General features: G+C 48.8%; 1 protein-coding gene across 1 annotated transcript in view; it reads left to right on the top strand.

The window, feature by feature from the left end:
- LOC135054495 (zinc finger protein 271-like) overlaps positions 1-21,619 on the top strand; it is a 114,023-nt gene extending 92,404 nt beyond the window's left edge. The window contains exon 7 of the mRNA XM_063957611.1: positions 20,337-21,619. Within this exon, the coding sequence (XP_063813681.1) occupies positions 20,337-21,037 (701 nt within the window). The 3' untranslated portion in view covers positions 21,038-21,619. The remainder of the gene's footprint in view (positions 1-20,336) is intronic.
- Positions 21,620-23,270: the final 1,651 nt, after the last annotated feature.

Genomic DNA, 23,270 nt, shown 5'->3' with positions numbered 1-23,270 from the left:
TGTTGTTGTTGTTGTTATTATTATACAGGAGGAGTAACTTGTGGTGTCCTTTTTTTTAAATTATTATTATTATTATTATTATTATTATACAGGGGGAGCGGCCACTGTTGTCCTATTATTATTACTATACAGCTAGAGAGGCTTGTGGTGTCCTGTTCTTATTATTATACAGGGGGAGCAGCCTATGGTGTCCTGTTATTATTATTATTATTATTATTATACAGGGGGAGCAGCCTATGGTGTCCTGTTATTATTATTATTATTATTATTATTATTATTATACAGGAGGAGCAGCCTATGGTGTCCTGTTGTTGTTGTTGTTGTTGTTGTTATTATTATTATTACTATTATTATTATACAGAGGGAGCAGCCTGTGTTGTCCTATTGTTGTTGTTGTTATTATTATTATTATTATTATTATACAGGGGGTGCAGCCTGTGTTGTCCTATTGTTGTTGTTATTATTATACAGGGGGAGCAGCCTGTGGTGTCCTTTTATTTTATATAGGGGAGTCAACCTGTGGTGTCCTGTTATTGTTATTATTTCTCTTACGTCCTAGAGGATGCTGGGGTCCACTTAAGTACCATGGGGTATAGACGGGTCCACCAGGAGCCGTTGGTACTTTTAAGAGTTTGAGAGTGTGGGCTGGCTCCTCCCTCTATGCCCCTCCTACCAGACTCAGTTTAGAAAATGTGCCAGGTGGAGCCGGTCACAGCTAGGGGAGCTTACATTGTTTTTCTAGTAAAGTTTATTTTAGAGGTTTTTATTTTACAGGGAGGCTGCTGGTAACAGCCTGCCTGCAACGAGGGACTGAGGGGGGGAGTAGTGTCTACCCTGCGGGGTCTGAGCCACTGTCTCCGCTGACTGGACATTTGAGCTCCAGAGGGGTCGGATCGTTCTCCGCCACAGGGGACCGCTCACCCCAGCAGCATGCCGCCAACCCCTTACAGAGCTGAAGATGTGGTGAGTGAGACACCGACCCCCCTAGCAAGCAGGGGGCCGGTGTGAAGATGGCGGCAACGGGGAGGGAGCGCAGTATTAACTGCGCTCCTGGGAGGCTCAGAGGCACAGGTCCCTCCACAGCAACTCCAGCTATCGGTACACGGTACCAGGGGGTTGTAGAAGGGAGGGAAGGCTGTAATAAGACTGTGTGTCCTATTAAGATGCACAGTCAGCGCTGACAGGGGGTCTCCCTTTGCTAAAAGCGCTGTGTGTGGGTTGGCTCCAATCTCTGTGTCTCTCTTGCCATTCTTGGGGGGAAAAACTCTGTCTGCCCCCACGTGTGTGTGTGTGTAGTGTTTGGTGGTCTCCTTTAGCTATGTCCTGGGACATGGTATCATATGCTGCAGAGGATTTATCCTCCCAGGATGATCCCATTCCATGTAATCAGGATAGCACTGGTTTAGCACAGATAGCAACAAGGGAACCAGAGTGGTTTTCCTCTATCAAATCTTGGATTTCTCAGATTTCTCACAGGGTTGCTAGTAATGAATCTGCAACCCAGGTATTACAGAACTTTATGGCAGTATGGCCGGTTTCTGGTACCTCAGGACGCCCGCTATATACCCCCACAAACGTGCGCTTGTGCATGTCACACAAGACGACATTGATACCGATTCTGACACTACAGACGGTGATGGGGATGTGTTGCGGGGGTCCGCATCTCTTGGAAAGGGGGTGCAATTGTTGATGGAGGCTATCAGGGATGTGTTGAATGTTAATGATACAACACCTGAGCTGGTTGTGGAGGCTTTTTTCACAGAAATTATTTAAAAAAAAGCCTCGCTAACCTTCCCTGCGTCAAAGGAATTGAATACTGTGTTTGAAAAGGCATGGGTAAACTCTGAGGGAAAATTCCAGGTCCCTAAAAAGGTGCTGGTGGCATTTCCTTTCCTTGAGGAGGATAGGAAAAAAATGGGAAAACCCGCCGATTGTTGACGCATCTGTATCCAAACTCTCAAAGAAGGTGGTTTTGCCTGTTCTGGGATCTACCGGCTTAAAGGAGCAGGCTGATCGAAAAATTAATAACACACTTAAATCAATATACACTTCTTCAGGGGCCATATTACGTACCACTATTGCTACTGCATGGATTGCAAAGGCTATAGTAAAGTGGTCGGCTACCTTACTTGAGGATTTGGATACGATGGACAGGGATGACGTTGCATTATATTTACGCAACATACATGATTCAGCAGGTTTTATGGTAGAATCCAAGAAAGACCTGGGTTCCATGGCTGCGGGAATATCTTCCATGTCTGTTTCAGCTCGTCGGGGACTGTGGCTGTGCCTGTGGTTGGCTGTCGCGGAATCCAGGTAAAGTGTGGAGTCCCTACCCTATACAGGTCAGGCTCTCTTTGGGGAAGCTCTAGACGCGTGGATATCCACGGCTACAGCGGGTAAGTCTCCGTTTCTTCCGTCAGCAGCACCTGCTCCGAAGAAGTCCTTCTCTTCACCTTCAACGCAGTCCTTTCGGTCTAACAAGCCTAGAAAGGCCAGATCATCCAATACCTTCTTTAGGGGTGGTCGAGTTAAGTCCTAGAAACCTGCTGCTGCAGGTTCCAAGGAACAAAAGCCTGCTTCAGGTACACCAAAGTCCTCCGAATGACGGTGAACTGCACAGCCTGGAGATGGGGCCAGTGGGAGCCAGACTCAGACACTTAAGTCACGTCTGGGTATCGTCCGGCCTGGATCCCTGGGTGATAGATATTGTTTCTCAGGGATACAGGCTGGAATTTCAAAGTCTCCCTCATCGCTTTTTCAAATTAGGCTTGTCGACTCTGTTGGCAGACAGCACTGTACTACAAGACAATGTCCAAAAGCTGGTGGAGGCACAGGTCATTGTGCCAGTGCCACCTCACATGCAGAACAAAGGTTATTATTCAAACCTTTTCCTGGTACCGAAACCGGATGGTTCGGTCAGGCCCATTCTAAACCTAAAATCATTGAACCCCTTTCTAAAGGAGTTCAAGTTCAAGATGGAGTCTCTCAGGGCGGTGATATCAGGTCTGGAAGAGGGGGAATTCCTGGTATCCCTGGATATCAAGGATGCGTACCTTCACATTCCGATCTGGCTGCCGCATCAGGCTTATCTCCGTTTCGCATTGCTGGACTGTTATTTCCAGTTCCAGGCCCTGCCATTTGGCCTTTCCACAGCACCAAGGGTGTTTACCAAGGTGATGGCAGAAATGATGGTTATCCTCCGCAAACAGGGTGTGAACATCGGAGGTAATTCCAAGTTGATCGCAGCAGGAAATTTTTTAGCAGTTGGGCAAAACCATGTGCACTGCAGGGGAGGCAGATATAACATGTGCAGAGAGAGTTAGATTTGGGTGGGGTGTGTTCAAAATAACCCACCCAAATCTAACTCTCTCTGCACATGTTATATCTGCCTCCCCTGCAGTGCACATGGTTTTGCCCAACTGCTAAAAAATTTCCTGCTGCGATCAACTTGGAATTACCCCCATCATTCCATATCTGAACGATCTGCTGATAAAGGCATCGTCCAAGGAGAAGCTGCTGCATTCCATTGTTCTCACAACACGCCTCCTCAGGAGTCATGGTTGGATTCTGAACCTTCCAAAGTCACATTTGGAACCAACCCAGAGGATGTCCTTTCTGGGAATGATCCTGGACACGGAAGTGCAAAAGGTGTTTCTTCCGCAGGAAAAGGTGTTGGTGATACAAACTATGGTCCGGGATGTCCTGAAGCCAGCCTGGGTGTCGGTTCATCAATGCATTCGCCTATTGGGAAAGATGGTGGCCTCTTACGAGGCTCTCCAGTGCGGGAGGTTCCACGCTCGGACCTTCCAACTAGATCTTCTGGACAAGTGGTTGGGATCTCATCTCCACATGCACCAGAGAATTTGTTTGTCCCCCAAAGGCAAGGATTTCACTCCTCTGGTGGCTCCAATTGCCTCACCTTCTGTAGGGCCGCAGGTTCGGGATTCAGGACTGGGTCCTGCTAACCACGGATGCGAGCCTTCGGGGCTGGTGAGCGGTCACTCAAGGAGTAACCTTCCAAGGACGGTGGTCAAGCCTGGAAGCCGGCCTGCCCATCAACATCCTGGAACTAAGAGCCGTCTACAACGAGCTTCTTCAAGCGGCCCTTCTTCTAAGAAATCGGGCCATTCAAGTGCAGTCGGACAACGTAACAACAGTGGCTTACATAAACCAACACAGTGCAACGAAGAGCAGAGCGGCAATGTAAGAGGTGACAAGAGGGTGTAGTATGGTTTGTCGGCGGTCGGGGTCCCGGCGACCAGCATACCGGCGCCGGAATCCCGACTGCCGGCATACTGTCAGCTTGGCGAGCGCAAATGAGCCCCTTGTGGTCTCGCTGCTCTCGCCACGCTTCGGGCACGGTGGTGCGATCTATTCTCCCTTCAGGGGTTCGTTGACCCCCAAGAGGGAGAAAAGATGTCGGTATGCCAGCAGTCATGATTCCGGCGCTGGTATGGTGGTCGCCGGGAGCCTGGCAACCTGAAGACCACCCTTGACAAGAATACTCCTCTGGACAGAAAAGCACGCGTTGGCGCTGTCAGCCATCATCATTCCGGGAGTAGACAACTGGGAAGCAGTCTTCCTCGGCAGACACATCTCCATCCAGGGGAGTGGGGTCTCCATCCGGAGGTGTTCACGGAAATAACAGACCTTTGGGGTTTGCCCCAAATAGCCACGATGGCCTCTCGTCTCAACAAAAAGCTTCAGCGTTATTGTTCCAGGTCGAGGGACCCACAGGCAGTGGCAGTGGACGCCCTGGTGTCTCCCTGGGTGTTCCGGTCAGTGTACGTGTTTCCACCACTCCCACTCATCCCAAGAATCCTAAAGCTCATAAGAACAAAGGTTCAAGCGATCCTCATTGCCCCAGACTGACCAAGAAGGGCTTGGTACGCGGACCTTCTGAATCTACTGCAAGAAGATCCGAGGCCTCTTCCTCTTCGGGAGGACCTGCTGCAGAAGGGGCCGTTCGCCTATCAAGACTTACCGTGGCTACGTTTGACGGCATGAAAGTTGAGCGCCTGATACTTGTTCGAAAGGGTATTCCGAAGAAGGTTATTCCTACCCTCATACAGGCTAGGAAAGGGGTAACATCTAAACATTACCATCGTATTTGGAAGAAATATGGCTCTTGGTGTGAATTCAAGAAGTTTCCTACGGTGGAGTTTCAACTGGGACGTTTCCTCTTATTCCTGCAAGCAGGAGTGGATATGGGCCTGAGGTTGGGATCTGTAAAGGTCCAGATTTCGGCCCTATCCATTTTCTTTCAGAAACAATTGGCTGCCCTCCCTGAGGTTCAGACCTTTTTGAAGGGAGTTCTGCATATCCAACCTCCCTTTGTACCGCCTACGGCGCCCTGGGACCTTAATGTGGTGTTGCAGTTCCTCCAGTTGGATTGGTTTGAGCCCCTACAGGAGTTAGAGGTCAAGTTTCGTACATGGAAGGCTGTCACGTTGTTGGCCTTAGCTTCTGCTAGACGTGTGTCCGAGCTGGGGGCTTTATATTGTAAAAGCCCTTACTTGATCTTCCACGAAGATAGAGCTGAGCTCCGGACACGTCAGCAGTTTCTTCCGAAGGTTGTATCGGCATTTCAGATCAACCAACCTATTGTGGTGCCAGTGGCTACTGACTCTTCAATTACATCAAAGTCCTTGGATGTTGTAAGGGCTCTGAAGATATATGTGAAGAGAACTTCTCGTCACAGAAAGTCGGACTCTCTGTTTGTCCTATATGATCCCAAGAGGATTGGGTGTCCTGCTTCTAAGCAGACGATCTCTCGCTGGATCAGGTTCACCATCCAGCATTCTTATTCTACGGCAGGACTGCCGTGTCCAAAATCTGTTACGACCCACTGTACTCGTAAGGTGGGGTTTTCCTGGGCGGCTGCCAGGGGTGTCTCGGCAGTACAACTTTGCAGAGCGGCAACTTGGTCTGGGTCGAACACGTTTGCAAAGTTTTACAAGTACGACACTTTGTCCTCTGATGATCTGAAATTCAGTCAATCAGTTCTGCAGGAGCCTCCACGCTCTCCCTCCCGTTCTGGGAGCTTTAGTACATCCCCATGGTACTAATGTGGACCCCAGCATCCTCTAGGACGTAAGAGAAAATAAGGATTTTGGTTACCTACTGGTAAATCCTTTTTTCGTAGTCCGTAGAGGATGCTGGGCACTCGACCAGCGCTTAGTTTTCCTGAAAATGTTATTTGGTTCAGTACCACTTCGTTTTAGTTGAGTACTGCATTGTTACTTGGTAAGTACTGTTTCAGCAGTTGCTGAATGTTCAAGATTCATTGGCTTGGCGTGCCTTGTATGTGTGAGCTGGTACGAATCTCACCACTATCTGTGTATAATCCTTCTCTCGAAGATGTCCGTCTCCTCGGGCACAGTTTCTAGACTGAGTCTGGTAGGAGGGGCATAGATGGAGGAGCCAGCCCACACTTTCAAACTGTTAAAGTGCCAATGGCTCCTGGTGGACCCGTCTATACCCCATGGTACTGATGTGGACCCCAGCATCCTCTACGGACTACGAGAAAATCCTATTTATACAGGGGGTGCGGCCTGTTGTGCGACTAAATAGTATCTGGAATCTGAGGGGATCTGGGAGCGTCACAGTGACATCACTTATATCTATAGTAATAATACAGGGACATGACTGGGGAGGCGAGGGGATCAGGGAGTGTCACAGTAACATCACTTATATCTATAGTAATAATACAGAGACATGACTGGGGAGGTGAGGGGATCTGGAAGTGTCACTATGAGATCACTTCTATTTATAGTAATAATACAGGGACATGACTGGGGAGGTCAGGGAATCTGGGAGCATCACAGTGACATTACTTATATCTATAGTAATAATACATGTACATGACTGGGGAGGTGAGAGGATATGGGAGTGTCACAGTGACATCACTTATATCTATAGTAATAATACAGGGACATGACTGGGGAGGCGAGGGGATCTCGGAGTGTCACAGTGACATCACTTATATCTATAGTAATAATACAGGGACATGACTGGGGAGGTGAGGGGATCTCGGAGTGTCACAGTGACATCACTTATATCTATAGTAATAATATAGGGACATTACTGGGGAAGTGAGGGGATATGGGAGTGTCACAGTGACATCACTTGGGGAGCTCCATTTTGACTTTTTAATGAACAGTTCCCCCAATACACAGGATTACATAGTAGTGAAGAAGACATCCAGTAAGTGTGTCAGGAGGACTGAGCAGTTCCCAGAGCTCCATCACGGTGTCTCCACTTCACTCACTGATACATGAGAGACACAGTGACCAGAAGATCCTGGAACTCACCAACAAGATCATTCAGCTGCTGACTGGAGAGGTGACTGCTGGGAATGGGGCATTATACAGTAACACCGGGGGATGTGTCTGGGTGATGACTGGAGAGGTGACTGCTGGGAATGGGGCATTATACAGTAACACCAGGGGACGTGTCTGGGTGATGACTGGAGAGGTGACTGCTGGGAATGGGGCATTATACAGTAACACCAGGGGATGTGTCTGGGTGATGACTGGAGAGGTGACTGCTGGGAATGGGACATTATACAGTAACAGCAGGGGATGTGTCTGGGTGATGACTGGAGAGGTGACTCCTGGGAATGAGGCATTATACAGTAACACCAGGGGACGTGTCCGGGTGATGACTGGAGAGGTGACTGCTGGGAATGGGACATTATACAGTAACAGCAGGGGATGTGTCTGGGTGATGACTGGAGAGGTGACTGCTGGGAATGGGGCATTATACAGTAAAACTATACAGTAACACCAGGGGATGTGTCTGGGTGATGACTGGAGAGATGACTGCTGGGAATGGGGCATTATACAGTAACACCAGGGGATGTGTCTGGGTGATGACTGGAGAGGTGACTGCTGGGAATGGGACATTATACAGTAACAGCAGGGGATGTGTCTGGGTGATGACTGGAGAGGTGACTGCTGGGAATGAGGCATTATACAGTAACACCAGGGGAAGTGTCTGGGTGATGACTGGAGAGGTGACTGCTGGGAATCGGACATTATACAGTAACACCAGGGGATGTGTCTGGGTGAAGACTGGAGAAGTGACTGCTGGGAACGGGACATTATACAGTAACACCAGGGGATGTGTCTGGGTGATGACTGGAGAGATGACTGCTGGGAATGGGGCATTATACAGTAACACCAGGGGATGTGTCTGGGTGATGACTGGAGAGGTGACTGCTGGGAAAGGGACATTATACAGTAACACTAGGGCACGTGTCTGGGTGGTGATTGCTGGGAATGGGGCATTATACAGTGACACCAGGGGACGTTTCTGGGTGGTGACTGGAGAGGTGACTGCTGGGAATGGGACATTATACAGTAACACCAGGGGACGTGTCTGGGTGATGACTGGAGAGGTGACTGCTGGAATGGGACATTATACAGTAACACCAGGGGATGTGTCTGGGCGAAGACTGGAGAGGATTCTCCTGGTAATGGGACCTTATACAGTAACACCAGGGGATGTGTCTGGGCGATGACTGGAGAGGTTACTCCTGGTAAATGGGACATTATACAGTAACACCAGGGGATGCGTCTGGGCGATGACTGGAGAGGTGACTGCTGGGAATGGTACATTATACAGTAACACCAGGGGATGTGTCTGGGTGATGACTGGAGAGGTGACTGCTGGGAATGGGACATTATACAGTAACGCCAGGGGATGTGTCTGGGTGATGACTGGAGAGGTGACTGCTGGGATTGGGGCATTATACAGTAACACCAGGGGATGTGTCTGGGTGATGACTGGAGAGGTGACTGTAGGGAATGGGACATTATACAGTCACACCAGGGGATGTGTTTGTGTGATGACTGTATCACTGTGTGTGTCAGGTTCCTATAAGGTTTCAGGATGTCGCTGTCTATGTCTCCATGCAGGAGGGGGAGTATATAGAGGAACACAGGGGTCTGTACAAGGACGTGATGATGGAGAATCACCGGCCCCTCACATCACTGGGTAAGAGGAGACTGTCATGTATTGTACAGGGGAGAGCAGGTATGGGGGCCCCCTATATACACACATCACCTGATAATCACATATATACACTGTACTCAGTCACTGTGCGTCTCCTACAGATGGGCCCAGTAACAGAGATACCCCAGAGAGATGTACCCGTCCTCTGTATTCCCAGGATTGTACAGAGGAGAATCACAGGACCCCACAGGAGGATCAGGTAGGTGGGATTTAGGGTCTCACCCATATACCAAAGAGACTGTCACTATATGATCTGTAGAGGATGTGTCTAATACAGTAATATTATACTGTTTATTTCTCTAAAGTCCTAGTGGATGCTGGGGACTCCGTAAGGACCATAGGGAATAGACGGGCTCCGCAGGAGACAGGGCACTTTAAGAAAGAATTTGTATTCTGGTGTGCTCTGGCTCCTCCCTCTATGTCCCTCCTCCAGACCTCAGTTTGAATCTGTGCCCGGACGAGCTGGGTGCTGTTTAGTGAGCTCTCCTGAGCTTGCTATAAGAAAGTATTTTGTTAGGTTTTTTATTTTCAGGGAGCTCTGCTGGCAACAGACTCCCTGCATCGTGGGACTGAGGGGAGAGAAGCAGCCCTACTCACTGAAGATAGGTCCTGCTTCTTAGGCTACTGGACACCATTAGCTCCAGAGGGATCGTACACAGGATCTCACCCTTTGTCGTCCGATCCCGGAGCCGCGCCGCCGTCCCCCTCGCAGAGCCGGAAGACCGAAGCCGGTGAAAGAAGCAAGAAGACTTCGAAATCGGCGGCAGAAGACTCCAGTCTTCACTGAGGTAGCGCACAGCACTGCAGCTGTGCGCCATTGCTCCCACACTACACCCACATACTCCGGTCACTGCAGGGGGGGGGGCGCCCTGGGCAGCAATTAGGACCTCTTGGCAAAAAGTAGACATATATACAGTTGGGCACTGTATATATGTATGAGCCCCCGCCATAATATTGTATAAAAACGCGGGACAGAAGCCCGCCGCTGAGGGGGCAGGGCTTCTTCCTCAGCACTCACCAGCGCCATTTTTTCTCCACAGCTCCGCTGAGAGGAAGCTCCCCAGGCTCTCCCCTGCAGATACACGGTAGAAGAGGGTGAAAAAGAGAGGGGGGGCACATAATTAGGCGCAAAAATCATTATTACAACGGCTACTGGGTTAACACTAAGTTACTGTGTGATTCCTGGGTTTTATAGCGCTGGGGTGTGTGCTGGCATACTCTCTCTCTGTCTCTCCAAAGGGCCTTGTGGTGGAACTGTCTTCAAAAAAGAGCATCCCCTGTGTGTGTGGTGTGTCGGTACGCTTGTGTCGACATGTTTGACGAGGAAGGCTATGTGGAAACAGAGCGGGAGCAAATGAATGAGGTGTCTCCGCCGAAGGCGCCGACACCTGATTGGATGGATATGTGGAAGGTTTTAAATGATAATGTTAATTCCTTACATAAAAGGTTAGACAAAGCAGAAGCCTCAGGACAGTCAGGGTCTCAACCCGTGCCTGATCCTATGTCGCAGAGGCCGTCAGGCTCTCAGAAGCGCCCACTATCCCAAATTGTTGACACAGATACCGACATGGATTCTGACTCCAGTGTCGATTACGATGATGCAAAGTTACAGCCTAAATTGGCTAAAGCCATCCATTATATGATTATAGCAATTAAGGATGTGTTGCACATCACAGAGGAAACCCCAGTCCCTGACAAGAGGGTTCATATGTACGGGGAAAAAAGGCAGGTGGTGACCTTTCCCCCTTCACATGAGCTAAATGAGTTATGTGAAAAGGCTTGGGAATCTCCAGATAAAAAACTGCATATTTCCAAACGGATGCTTATGGCGTATCCTTTCCCGCCAACAGACAGGTTACGCTGGGAATCTTCCCCTAGGGTGGACAAAGCTTTAACACGCTTATCCAAGAGGGTAGCCCTGCCGTCACAGGATACGGCCACCCTCAAAGATGCTGCGGATAGAAAGCAGGAGGGTACCCTGCAGTCCATTTATACACATTCAGGTACCTTACTCAGGCCAGCGATCGCATCGGCCTGGGTATGTAGTGCAGTAGCGGCATGGACTGATACCTTATCTGAGGAACTGGATACCTTAGACAAGGATACTATATTAATGACCCTGGGGCATATAAAAGACGCTGTCCTGTATATGAGAGATGCTCAAAGAGACATTAGCCTACTGGGCTCTAGAATAAATGCAATGTCGATTTCTGCCAGAAGGGTCCTGTGGACTCGGCAATGGACAGGAGATGCCGACTCAAAAAGGCACATGGAGGTTTTACCTTACAAGGGTGAGGAATTGTTTGGGGAGGGTCTCTTGGACCTGGTCTCCACAGCTACTGCTGGAAAGTTAAATTTTTGGCCATATGTTTCCTCACAGCCTAAGAAAGCACCGTATTACCAAATGCAGTCCTTTTCGATCACAAAGAGGCAAGAAAGTCCGAGGTGCGTCCTTTCTTGCCAGGGGCAGGGACAGAGGAAGAAAACTGCACAACGCAGCTAGTTCCCAAGAACAGAAGTCCTCCCGGCTTCCACTAAATCCACCGCATGACGCTGGGGCTCCACAGGCGGAGCTAGGCCGGTGGGGGCGCGTCTCCGAAACTTCAGCCACATGTGGGTTCACTGCCGGTTGGATCCCTGGGCAATAGAAATTGTGTCTCAGGGATACAAGCTGGAATTCGAAGAGATGCCCCCTCACCGTTACCTAAAATCGGCCCTGCCAGCTTCCCCCTTAGAGAGGGAAATAGTGTTAGCGGCAATTCACAAATTGTATCTTCAACAGGTGGTGGTCAAAGTTCCCCTCCTTCAACAAGGAAAGGGTTATTATTCGACCATGTTTGTAGTACCGAAACTGGACGGTTCGGTCAGACCCATATTGAATTTAAAATCCCTGAACATATACCTGCAAAGGTTCAAGTTCAAGATGGAATCGCTCAGAGCGGTCATTGCAAGCCTGGAAGAGGGGGATTTTATGGTGTCTCTGGACATAAAGGATGCATACCTTCATGTTCCCATTTATCCGCCTCATCAGGCGTACCTCAGATTTGTGGTACAGGATTGTCATTACCAATTTCAGACGTTGCCGTTTGGTCTCTCCACGGCACCGAGAATATTCACCAAGGTAATGGCAGAAATGATGGTACTCCTGCGGAAGCAAGGGGTCACAATTATCCCATACTTGGACGATCTCCTCATAAAAGCGAGGTCAAGAGATCAGTTACTGATCAGCGTAGCACGCTCTCTGGAGGTGTTAGGACAGCACGGCTGGATTCTAAATATCCCAAAGTCGCAGTTGATTCCTACGACTCGTCTCCCTTTCCTGGGTATGATTCTGGACACAGACCAGAGGAAGGTTTATCTCCCGAGGGAGAAGGCTCAGGAACTCATGACACTGGTCAGAGACCTGTTAAAACCAAAAAAGGTGTCGGTGCATCACTGCACACGAGTCCTGGGAAAGATTGTGGCATCATACGAGGCCATTCCATTCGGCAGGTTCCATGCGAGGACCTTTCAATGGGATCTCCTGGACAAATGGTCCGGATCACATCTTCAGATGCATCGGTTAATCACCATATCCCCCAGGGCCAGGGTGTCTCTCCTGTGGTGGCTGCAGAGTGCTCACCTTCTAGAGGGCCGCAGATTCGGCATTCAGCACTGGGTCCTGGTGACCACAGATGCAAGCCTCCGGGGGTGGGGGGCAGTCACACAGGGAAGAAATTTCCAAGGCCTGTGGTCAAGTCAGGAGACTTGCCTTCACATCAACATCCTGGAACTAAAGGCCATATACAACGCCCTACGTCAAGCGGAGTCCCTACTTCGCGACCAACCGGTTCTGATTCAGTCAGACAACATAACCGCAGTGGCTCATGTAAACTGCCAAGGCGGCACAAGGAGCAGAGTGGCGATGGCGGAAGCCACCAGGATTCTTCGCTGGGCGGAGACTCACGTAAGCGCACTGTCAGCAGTGTTCATCCCGGGAGTGGACAACTGGGAAGCAGACTTCCTCAGCAGACACGACCTACACCCGGGAGAGTGGGGACTTCATCAAGAAGTCTTCACACAGATTACAAGTCGGTGGGAACTGCCACAGATAGACATGATGGCGTCACGCCTCAACAAAAAGCTACAGAGCTATTGCGCCAGGTCAAGGGACCCTCAGGCGGTAGCTGTAGACGCCTTGGTGACACCGTGGGTGTTCCAGTCGGTCTATGTATTTCCTCCTCTTCCTCTCATACCCAAGGTACTGAGGATAATAAGAAAAAGAGGAGTAAGAACAATTCTCATTGTTCCAGATTGGCCACGAAGGACTTGGTATCCAGATCTGCAAGAATTGCTCACAGAAGATCCGTGGCCTCTTCCTCTAAGACAGGACCTGTTGCAACAGGGACCCTGTCTCTTCCAAGACTTACCGCGGCTGCGTTTGACGGCATGGTGGTTGAACGCCGGATCCTAGCAGAAAAGGGTATTCCGGAGGAGGTCATTCCTACGCTGATAAAGGCTAGGAAGGACGTGACAGCTAAACATTATCACCGGATATGGCGAAAATATGTTTCTTGGTGTGAGGCCAGCAATGCTCCTACGGAGGAGTTTCAGCTGGGCCGGTTCCTTCACTTCCTTCAGTCGGGAGTGGATTTGGGCCTGAAGTTAGGCTCAATTAAGGTCCAGCTTTTGGCCCTTTTCATTTTCTTTCAAAAGGAGTTGGCTTCTCTGCCAGAAGTTCAGACGTTTGTGAAGGGAGTGCTGCATATTCAGCCTCCTTTTGTGCCTCCAGTGGCACCTTGGGATCTTAACGTGGTGTTAAGTTTCCTGAAATCGCACTGGTTTGAACCACTTAAAACAGTGGAGTTGAAATATCTCACGTGGAAGGTGGTCATGCTATTAGCCTTGCCGTCGGCTAAGCGCGTGTCGGAATTAGCGGCTTTGTCTCATAAAAGCCCATATCTGGTTTTCCATATGGATAGAGCGGAATTGAGGACACGTCCACAATTTCTGCCAAAAGTGGTCTCATCCTTTCATATGAACCAACCTATTGTGGTGCCTGTGGCTACTCGTGATTTGGAGGATTCCAAGTTACTAGATGTAGTCAGGGCTTTGAAAATTTATGTAGCCAGAACGGCTAGAGTCAGGAAAACGGAGTCACTGTTTGTCCTGTATGCATCTAACAAGCTTGGTGCTCCTGCTTCAAAGCAGACTATTGCTCGCTGGATCTGTAACACGATCCAGCAGGCTCATTCTGTGGCTGGATTTCCACAGCCAAAATCAGTGAAAGCCCATTCCACTAGAAAGGTGGGCTCTTTTTGGGCGGCTGCCCGAGGGGTCTCAGCATTACAACTATGCCGAGCTGCTACTTGGTCAGGTTCAAACACGTTTGCAAGGTTCTACAAGTTTGATACCCTGGCTGAGGAGGACCTATCGTTTGCTCAATCAGTGCTGCAGAGTCATCCGCACTCTCCCGCCCGTTTGGGAGCTTTGGTATAATCCCCATGGTCCTTACGGAGTCCCCAGCATCCACTAGGACGTTAGAGAAAATAAGATTTTACTTACCGGTAAATCTATTTCTCGTAGTCCGTAGTGGATGCTGGGCGCCCGTCCCAAGTGCGGACTTCTTCTGCAATACTTGTATATAGTTATTGCTTAAATAAGGGTTATGTTATAGTTGCATCAGGGTTTATCTGATGCTCTGTTATTGTTCATACTGTTAACTGGGTAAAGTTATCACAAGTTATACGGTGTGATTGGTGTGGCTGGTATGAGTCTTACCCTGGATTCCCAAAATCCTTTCCTTGTACTGTCAGCTCTTCCGGGCACAGTTTCTTTAACTGAGGTCTGGAGGAGGGACATAGAGGGAGGAGCCAGAGCACACCAGAATACAAATTCTTTCTTAAAGTGCCCATGTCTCCTGCGGAGCCCGTCTATTCCCCATGGTCCTTACGGAGTCCCCAGCATCCACTACGGACTACGAGAAATAGATTTACCGGTAAGTAAAATCTTATTTTCCAATAAAATCACACCTTATTTTATGGTTTATTTAGAGTGAAGATCTGGCTGAAGATACAGAGGGAGAAGAAGAGACGTCTGTGACTGATATAAAGGCGGAAGAGACAGAGGGAGAAGAAGAGATGTATGTGACTGATATAAAGGCAGAAGATATAGAGGGAGAAAAAGAGACGTATGTGATTGATATAAAGGCAGAAGATATAGAGGGAGAAGAAGAGACGTATGTGAGGGGTGATCAGCAGTGTAAGGAGGAGGAGATCCCTACATATACCAGCACAGGTGAGTAATAAACACTTACTGCAGAACAGAGTCCCATATTCTCCTTGCTCAGTGACTATAACAGTCTCTTATCCTACACCCTCCTCTGTCGGTACAAACCAATGAGGGAAATGTTTCTGCCCAGTGGGGGAGTCAGAAGACATTTGAGTCAGACATTGGCTCTGGAGCATTAGCCTCTATTAGTCTCTTGGCCTACTCTTCACATGATATTAGTGCATGGTACAAGCCAAGAGATCTGACCAGTCTAATTCTGATTCCCTTACATTAGTACAATGGAGCTTATCAAGTCTCCTTCCTCAGAGATTCTTCAGTCCTATGTTCTTCTGACCTATCTGGTGTTAATATTTCATGGTTGGATTATAGCAGAGGATGACCCTCTTGAACCCACATCTCCCTAAATAGAGTCTTTCTGTCTCAGGAAAAGATGGAGGTCATTCAGGCTTTCATTTACTTGGTCATGTGGAAGAGGCAGCTTTGATCCATCAGTACATGCGTCTGTTGGGAAAACTTGTGTCCTCTGAGAGCGGTTGAATTCGGAAGGTTCTACTTTAGGGATCTTCAGATATATCTGATACCCAAATGGGAAGGGTCACATGTCCAGCTGTCCTAGGTCATTTTCTCTCACCTCAGGCTCATTTCTCCCTTATTTGGTGGCTGAATTCCAGACATCTCTGCCATGGTCTCTTCTTTACAGTGTGTGACTGTCTTCTGGTGACTATGGACGGCAGTCTCTGGGCCTGGGGAACTGGGGTTCTTCTGTTCTAAGGGGTTTAAGGCCTAATATAGACTTTATCGCTGTTGTGCGATAGGCGGACGATTATCGAACGACTGCACATGTGTACGGATCATAGTGCGCACGCGTGAGGCCAAACTGTGAAAGAACCCAGCGTCTGTTTTGATAGCTAGGCGTACGCAAGTGGACTAACAGGAAACGGGCGTTTGGAGGTGGTAACTTTCGTTTTATGGGAGTGTCCGTAAAAACACAGGCGTTCCCAGTCGCCCGATCAGCCTGATTCTATTGCACTGTAGGAGTAGGATTTGCAGCTGACCGGCGTTTGTAAAGCTTTTCGCATGGCATATGCAGACTTACACGGGGCGGGTATTTACTCTGGCTGGGCGGCGACTATCTGATCTGAACATTGGCAGGCCCTTAGTTTCTTGGGAGAGGACCCTTCCCATAAATGTGCCGGAACTCCAGGCTAATTTCTCAGTACTTTCTTGATAACTTTAAACTCCAAATCTCAGTGTCGGGATACTAGTATGTTGAGGACTCTGGGCCTGATTCTGATTTTGCAAGTAAAGCAAAAAAGCAAGCAACTGGGCAAATCCATGTACCACTGCAGGTGGGGCAGATGTAACATGTGCAGAGAGAGTAAAGTCCCATACACACTAGAAACCCCTTTCTGAACAATATCTTTCAAAATGTCTTCTAGGGTGTATGCTCAATATCGTCTCGCGCATCGTTAACGACCATCGTGATCATGTCGTTTGCCCACTCGTTCAGTGTGTATGGGTTTTCGACGACATGACCGATACTGACTGGATTGACACTCCCCGGACACTCCCCACACCTCACTGCCCCACCGCTCCATCCAGCCTGCTTCTCCCGCCCCGCTCCGTCCAGCCTGCTTCTCCCGCCTCTCTCCGTCCAGCCTGCTTCTCCCGCCCCGCTCAGTCCAGCCTGCTTCTCCCGCCCGCTCCGTCCAGCCTGCTTCTCCCACCCCACTCAGTCCAGCCTGCTTCTCCCACCCCACTCAGTCCAGCCTGCTTCTCCCGCCCCTCTCCGTCCTGCCTGCTTCTCCCGCCCCTCTCCGTCCTGCCTGCTTCTCCCGCCCCTCTCCGTCCTGCCTGCTTCTCCCGCCCCGCTCCGTCCAGCCTGCTTCTCCCGATCCGTCCAGCCTGCCTCTCCCGCCCCGTCCAGCCTGCCTGCTTCTCCCGCTCCATCCAGCCTGCTTCTCCCGCCCTGCTCCGTCCAGCCTGCCTCTCCCACTCCGCTCCGTCCAGCCAGCCGATCCACTCCGCTCCGTCCAGCCAGCTGCTGCTTCGTACAGCCAGCCGTGTCCTGTGTGAGAGCAGTGTGACAGGTGTGCTCCTCACACACTAATCACACACCTACACACTGAGCGATATGAACAATTTCTCGTCCATTAGTGAACGAGATTGTTCATATCGGCCGCACACATGATGGATCTTGTTAGCTGACTGCATGTCCTCCAGTCAGAGTGCTGCATGCCTCAGCTGACTCTGACAGCCAATCTGTGACCTGCAGCTCCTATGTAAACCTTTCCTGTCCATTTACTCACTACCAGAGCAATAAGTCACATTGCTGAAAACATGGCTCCTGTTTAGGAGCAAGTCTGCAATTCCTAGTGATATGTCAGTGTCTCGGTATTGCTGGACTTTCCTGTGTGCAAGTATCAGGGCTGCTACGCTTTCCAAGCTACAGATTATCCCTGAGAATCTTGTACATCTACTTAGCTAAGTCTCCGTGTTCCTAGCTCCTGCTATTACCTGTGTCTCAGCCTAGAGCTGCCCCACCTGCACGTCACTGATTACAGATACATTAGTGTGATCCTGTTCTCACATACTGCAGGTTATCCTCCTGCTAATTATCCAAAGCTCATTCACCTGGACATTCTCTTTCCTGCTCTGTGTTGTCCAGTCACAGTCATCTCCAGTCCCTTCCCGGTCACAGTCATCTCCAGTCCCGGCCCAATCACAGTCATCTCCAGTCCAGTCACAGTCACCTCCAGTCCCAGCCCAGTCATCTCCAGTCCCAGCCCAGTCACAGTCATCTCCAGTCCCAGCCCAGTCACAGTCATCTCCAGTCCCAGCCCAGTCACAGTCATCTCCAGTCCCAGCCCAGTCACAGTCATCTCCAGTCCCAGCCCAGTCACAGTCATCTCCAGTCCTAGCCCTGTCACAGTCATCTCCAGTCACAGAAAAAAATGTACAAGTGTACCCCCTGGCGCTATTAAAATGGCTTAATATACAATTAATTTAAATTCAATTCTAATATGTCAGTCTGTGTGCCGCTCACTGCAGTAAAAGGGACTTCTCTACCCTTTCAAACTAAATACCAAAGAACACATACAAATACAGACAGCGCTCACAGACTCTATTAAAAAAGTTTTTTTATTTACTTAAAAATCCTTCCCTATGTCTCCTACACCAGACTTATAAAAACCTGTAGCAATTTATCACTAGCTCAACATGGCAAACATGTAACAATTTAACACTGACACAATATAAGGTTTCTAAATGTAACATTCGCACAGCATTGAAAAATTTGTAAGTTCTCTCCAGTCTCAGCCCAGTCAGTCCTCTCCAGTCACAGTCCTCTCCAGTCCCAGCCCAGTCAGAGGCATCACTGGTCTCAGCCCAGTCACAGTCATCTCCAACCCTGTGAGAGGCATCACCAGTCTCAGCCCAGTCACAGTCATCTCCAGTCCCAGCGCAGTCACAGTCCTCTCCAGTCCCAGCCCAGTCAGTCCTCTCCAGTCACAGTCCTCTCCAGTCCCAGCCCAGTCAGTCCTCTACAGTCACAGTCCTCTCCAGTCCCAGCCCAGTCACAGTCCTCTCCAGTCCTAGCCCAGTCACAGTCCTCTCCAGTCCCAGCCCAGTCAGAGGCATCACCGGTCTCAGCCCAGTCACAGTCCTCTCCAGTCCCAGCCCAGTCAGAGGCATCACCAGTCTCAGCCCAGTCACAGTAATCTCCAGTCCCAGCACAGTCCTCTCCAGTCCCAGCCCAGTCACAGTCCTCTCCAGTCCCAGCCCAGTCACAGTCCTCTCCAGTCACAGTCCTCTCCAGTCCCAGCCCAGTCACAGTCCTCTCCAGTCCCTGCCCAGTCACAGTCCTCTCCAGTCCCTGCCCAGTCACAGTCCTCTCCAGTCCCTGCCCAGTCACAGTCCTCTCCAGTCCCTGCCCAGTCACAGTCCTCTCCAGTCCCTGCCCAGTCACAGTCCTCTCCAGTCCCTGCCCAGTCACAGTCCTCTCCAGTCCCAGCCCAGTCACAGTCCTCTCCAGTCCCAGCCCAGTCACAGTCCTCTCCAGTCCCTGCCCAGTCCTCTCCAGTCCCAGCCCAGTCAGTCCTCTCCAGTCACAGTCCTCTCCAGTCCCAGCCCAGTCACAGTCCTCTCCAGTCCCAGCCCAGTCACAGTCCTCTCCAGTCCCAGCCCAGTCACAGTCCTCTCCAGTCCCTACCCAGTCACAGTCCTCTCCAGTCCCTGCCCAGTCACAGTCCTCTCCAGTCCCTGCCCAGTCACTGTCCTCTCCAGTCCCATCCCAGTCACAGTCCTCTCCAGTCCCATCCCAGTCACAGTCCTCTCCAGTCCCATCCCAGTCACAGTCCTCTCCAGTCCCATCCCAGTCACAGTCCTCTCCAGTCCCAGCCCAGTCACAGTCCTCTCCAGTCCGATCACAGTCCTCTCCAGTCCCAGCCCAGTCACAGTCCTCTCCAGTCCCGTCACAGTCCTCTCCAGTCCCAGCCCAGTCACAGTCATCTCCAGTCCCAGCCAAGTCACAGTCGTCTCCGGTCCCAGCGCGGTCAGAGTCATTACAAGAAAACATGGCGTCAGCGTCTCAGTTCCTGCGGCCATTCTGTATGACCCTAGGGCTACTCACATGGTCCTAGCATTGGCACACATAGCTGTTAGAGTTTTGCTTGTGCTTTTCCTGTTCCTAGGTATGTTCATCTCTCTGCCTATGTTTATTTGGTTTTGATCTGAATTTATTCCCACAGGTGGATGTAGCAGCTGGAATGTCTCTGAGGATCATCTGATTCTATTGCCAGATGGTCAAATAGAAGAAAAATATGTCACCCAAGAATCTTCAGAAGAAATCCCTCTTACCCCAGTTATACATGCGGCACATCACCGTGCAGATATGTCACCTGGTCCCTCTGATCCTGGGGAATCTTCTCCTGATAACTCTGATATTGGTGCATCTGTTACAGCTCTTACAGTAGATACAGAGTTACCCTCTACTGTAGATGCCAAATGTTTTACACAGGACACACAGGTTATTACCCATCAGCCAGGTGAGCGCCCATTTCCATGTCCTGAGTGTGGGAAATGTTTTACACGGAAATCACATCTTGTTACTCATCAGAGAAGTCACACCGGTGAGAAGCCATTTCCATGTTCTGAGTGTGGGAAATGTTTTATATGGAAATCAGATCTTGTTAAACATCAGAGAACTCACACAGGTGAGAAGCCACTTCCATGTTCTGACTGTGGGGATAATTTTAGAAATAAAACATCTCTTGTTACACATCAGAGAAAACACACAGGAGAGAAACCATTTCCATGTTCTGAGTGTGAGAAATGTTTTATAGTCAAATCAGCTCTTGTTAGACATCAGAGAAGTCATACAGGTGAGAAGCTATTTCCATGTTCTGAGTGTGGGAAATGTTTTAGAGACAAATCAGGTCTTGCTAGACATCAGAGAAGTCATACGGGTGAGAAACCATTTCCATGTCCTGAGTGTGGGAAATGTTTTGCAGATAAATCATCTGTTGTTAGTCATCAGAGATATCATACAGGTGATCAACCGTATCCATGCTATGAGTGTGGGAAATGTTTTAGAGAAAAATCCTCTGTTGTTAGACATCAGAGAAGTCACACAGGTGAGAGGCCATTTCCATGCTCTGAGTGTGGGAAATGTTTTAGAGAAAAATCCTCTGTTGTTAGACATCAGAGAAGTCACACAGGTGAGAAGCCATTTCCATGTCCTGAGTAAGTGGAGATATTCAGGTGGTACATTGTGTGTATGAGAATATTTTACCAAAAAAATAAACATCAGTAAGCATAGTATGTATCATGTTATAGGCTACTGTATTGTGCTAATTTATTTTAATAATTCAATAAAATATCACAATGAAATCATAAAATCTATAAAATAAACATATTTGGTGGATTGCAGTAAATACTTACTTCTTATTTTATACTATTCCTCATGAATCAATCTGGCTCCGCTGTTGTAGTGATTACTGTATGGCAGTGTGGTGATTACTGTATGGTGGTGTGGTGAGTACTGTATGGCGTGGCGATTACGGTATAGGGATATGGCAATTACTGTGTGGCGATTACTGTATGGTGGTGAGGTGATTACTGTATGGCAGTGTGGCGATTACTGTGTGGCGGTGTGATTACTGTATGGCGATGTGATTACTGTATGGCGGTGTGGCGATTACTATATGGCGGTGTGATTCATGTATGGCTGTGTAGTGATTACTGTATGGCGGTGTGGTGATTACTGTATGGCAGTGTGATTACTGTATGGCGGTGTGGTGATTACTGTATGGTGGTGTGATTACTGTATGGCGGTGATTATAGCTGTTATCAGCAAGGTACATGGTGCAGATGTGTAATACTCTACTGTACAGGGATAAAAAGATGGGGGTAATCCAATTGTTTTGGGCATCTGTTTTTCCCATGTAAACGTGTTTAGACACCATAACAATTGTTACTATTGAGGTGTTTGGGCGCACGTGCATATCACATGTGTCGCGCCCAAACAGACAGGGTCTAGCCGTGTACACTGGCTAAACCCATCTAAACTGCTCTGGGAGTTTGGTTGCCCAAAGTGCCGAGTTTGCACATATTCTTTCTCGCTCCTCAGGAGGCTGTGAGGAAAAATGTGTCCTCCGTGGCTGCTGGGTGCCAACAAATAAACAATTGAATTGCTGCTATCAGACATCCATTTTGTGGCGCCATGATAAAAACAATTGAATTAAGTAGTCAATTTGACCCATTTCCCTTATTCATATGGATAGTCAACACCAACGTGTTAATATTAGGTAGTACGCTATTGCCTATGTCTTTACTTACAAATATTATTATTAATTATTATGTAATGTGTACAATAAAAAAAAAAATACTGAGCACTGTTGTTATTCAGGATTAAGGGGCCTAATTCAGCATGGATCGCAAAAGCAAAAGGTGGGGCAGATGTAACATGTGCAGAGAGAGTTAGATTTGGGTGGGTTATAATGTTTCTGTGCAGGGTAAATACTGGCTGCTTTATTATTACACTGCAATTTTTAGATTTGAACTCACCACACCCAAATCTAATCTCTCTGCACATGTTACATCTGCCCCACCTGCACTGCACATGTTACATCTGCCCCACCTGCAGTGCACATGATTTTGCCCATTAGAGAAAGATTTTGCTTTTGTGAACCATGCTGACTTAGGCCCAAAGTTCCATAGAGATGTGTGTGTAGGGTTATATTGTGAGTGTGTGTGTGTTTATATATATATATATATATATATATATATATGTGTGTGTACTATGGGCCCGATTCAAACCTGATCGTTGCTGTATGCGTTCGCATGTACATCGGCCGCAAGGTGTGAACGCACCTGTATCCATAAACAATAGCATGCCTATTTCGCATGGTTGCACAAAAAGTGCAACAGTGCACAAAAGTGGTTGTCGAAGTCAAAAATATTACACCTACACTCAACACGTGCAAACACCACACAGATTGGCCTCTGTGCATGCCCGTGTTCTGCCATGTGTGCGCATACCCGCACGCTGCATACATTGGCTCGCGAAGCCCTGCATATTAGCGTGTGGCATGAGTAAATACGGTAGCATACGCGTTCGCATAGAAAAGCCACAAAGGCATATTCAATATTTTATCCACGTAGTGCATAATTTACACAAAGTCTCCACACACCACACCAGCAAGTTATATTTACTTAGGAAATAGAACAACAGAGATATCCAGCTTTACAGGATGTGAGGGGACAGAACTAGTTTAGGACATAGTGTTTGGTGTCCAGATGTACAGTATTTCAAGGGCTACATTCCGATCGCAGTTTGCAGATTATGGCATGCTCCTGCACATAGATATGCGCAGGAATACAATATTCATATCTCACTGTAATTACTGTACTCATGATATTCGGCGGGAACCCAGTGGCGGACCTCTGCAAGTACACCTGGACCAAGCATCGCCCACCTA

Source organism: Pseudophryne corroboree, chromosome 3 (genome assembly GCF_028390025.1).
Source record: "Pseudophryne corroboree isolate aPseCor3 chromosome 3, aPseCor3.hap2, whole genome shotgun sequence".
Lineage (NCBI taxonomy): Eukaryota > Metazoa > Chordata > Amphibia > Anura > Myobatrachidae > Pseudophryne > Pseudophryne corroboree.
Note: the sequence above shows the minus strand (reverse complement) of the source record. Positions and strands in the feature narration are given on the sequence as shown.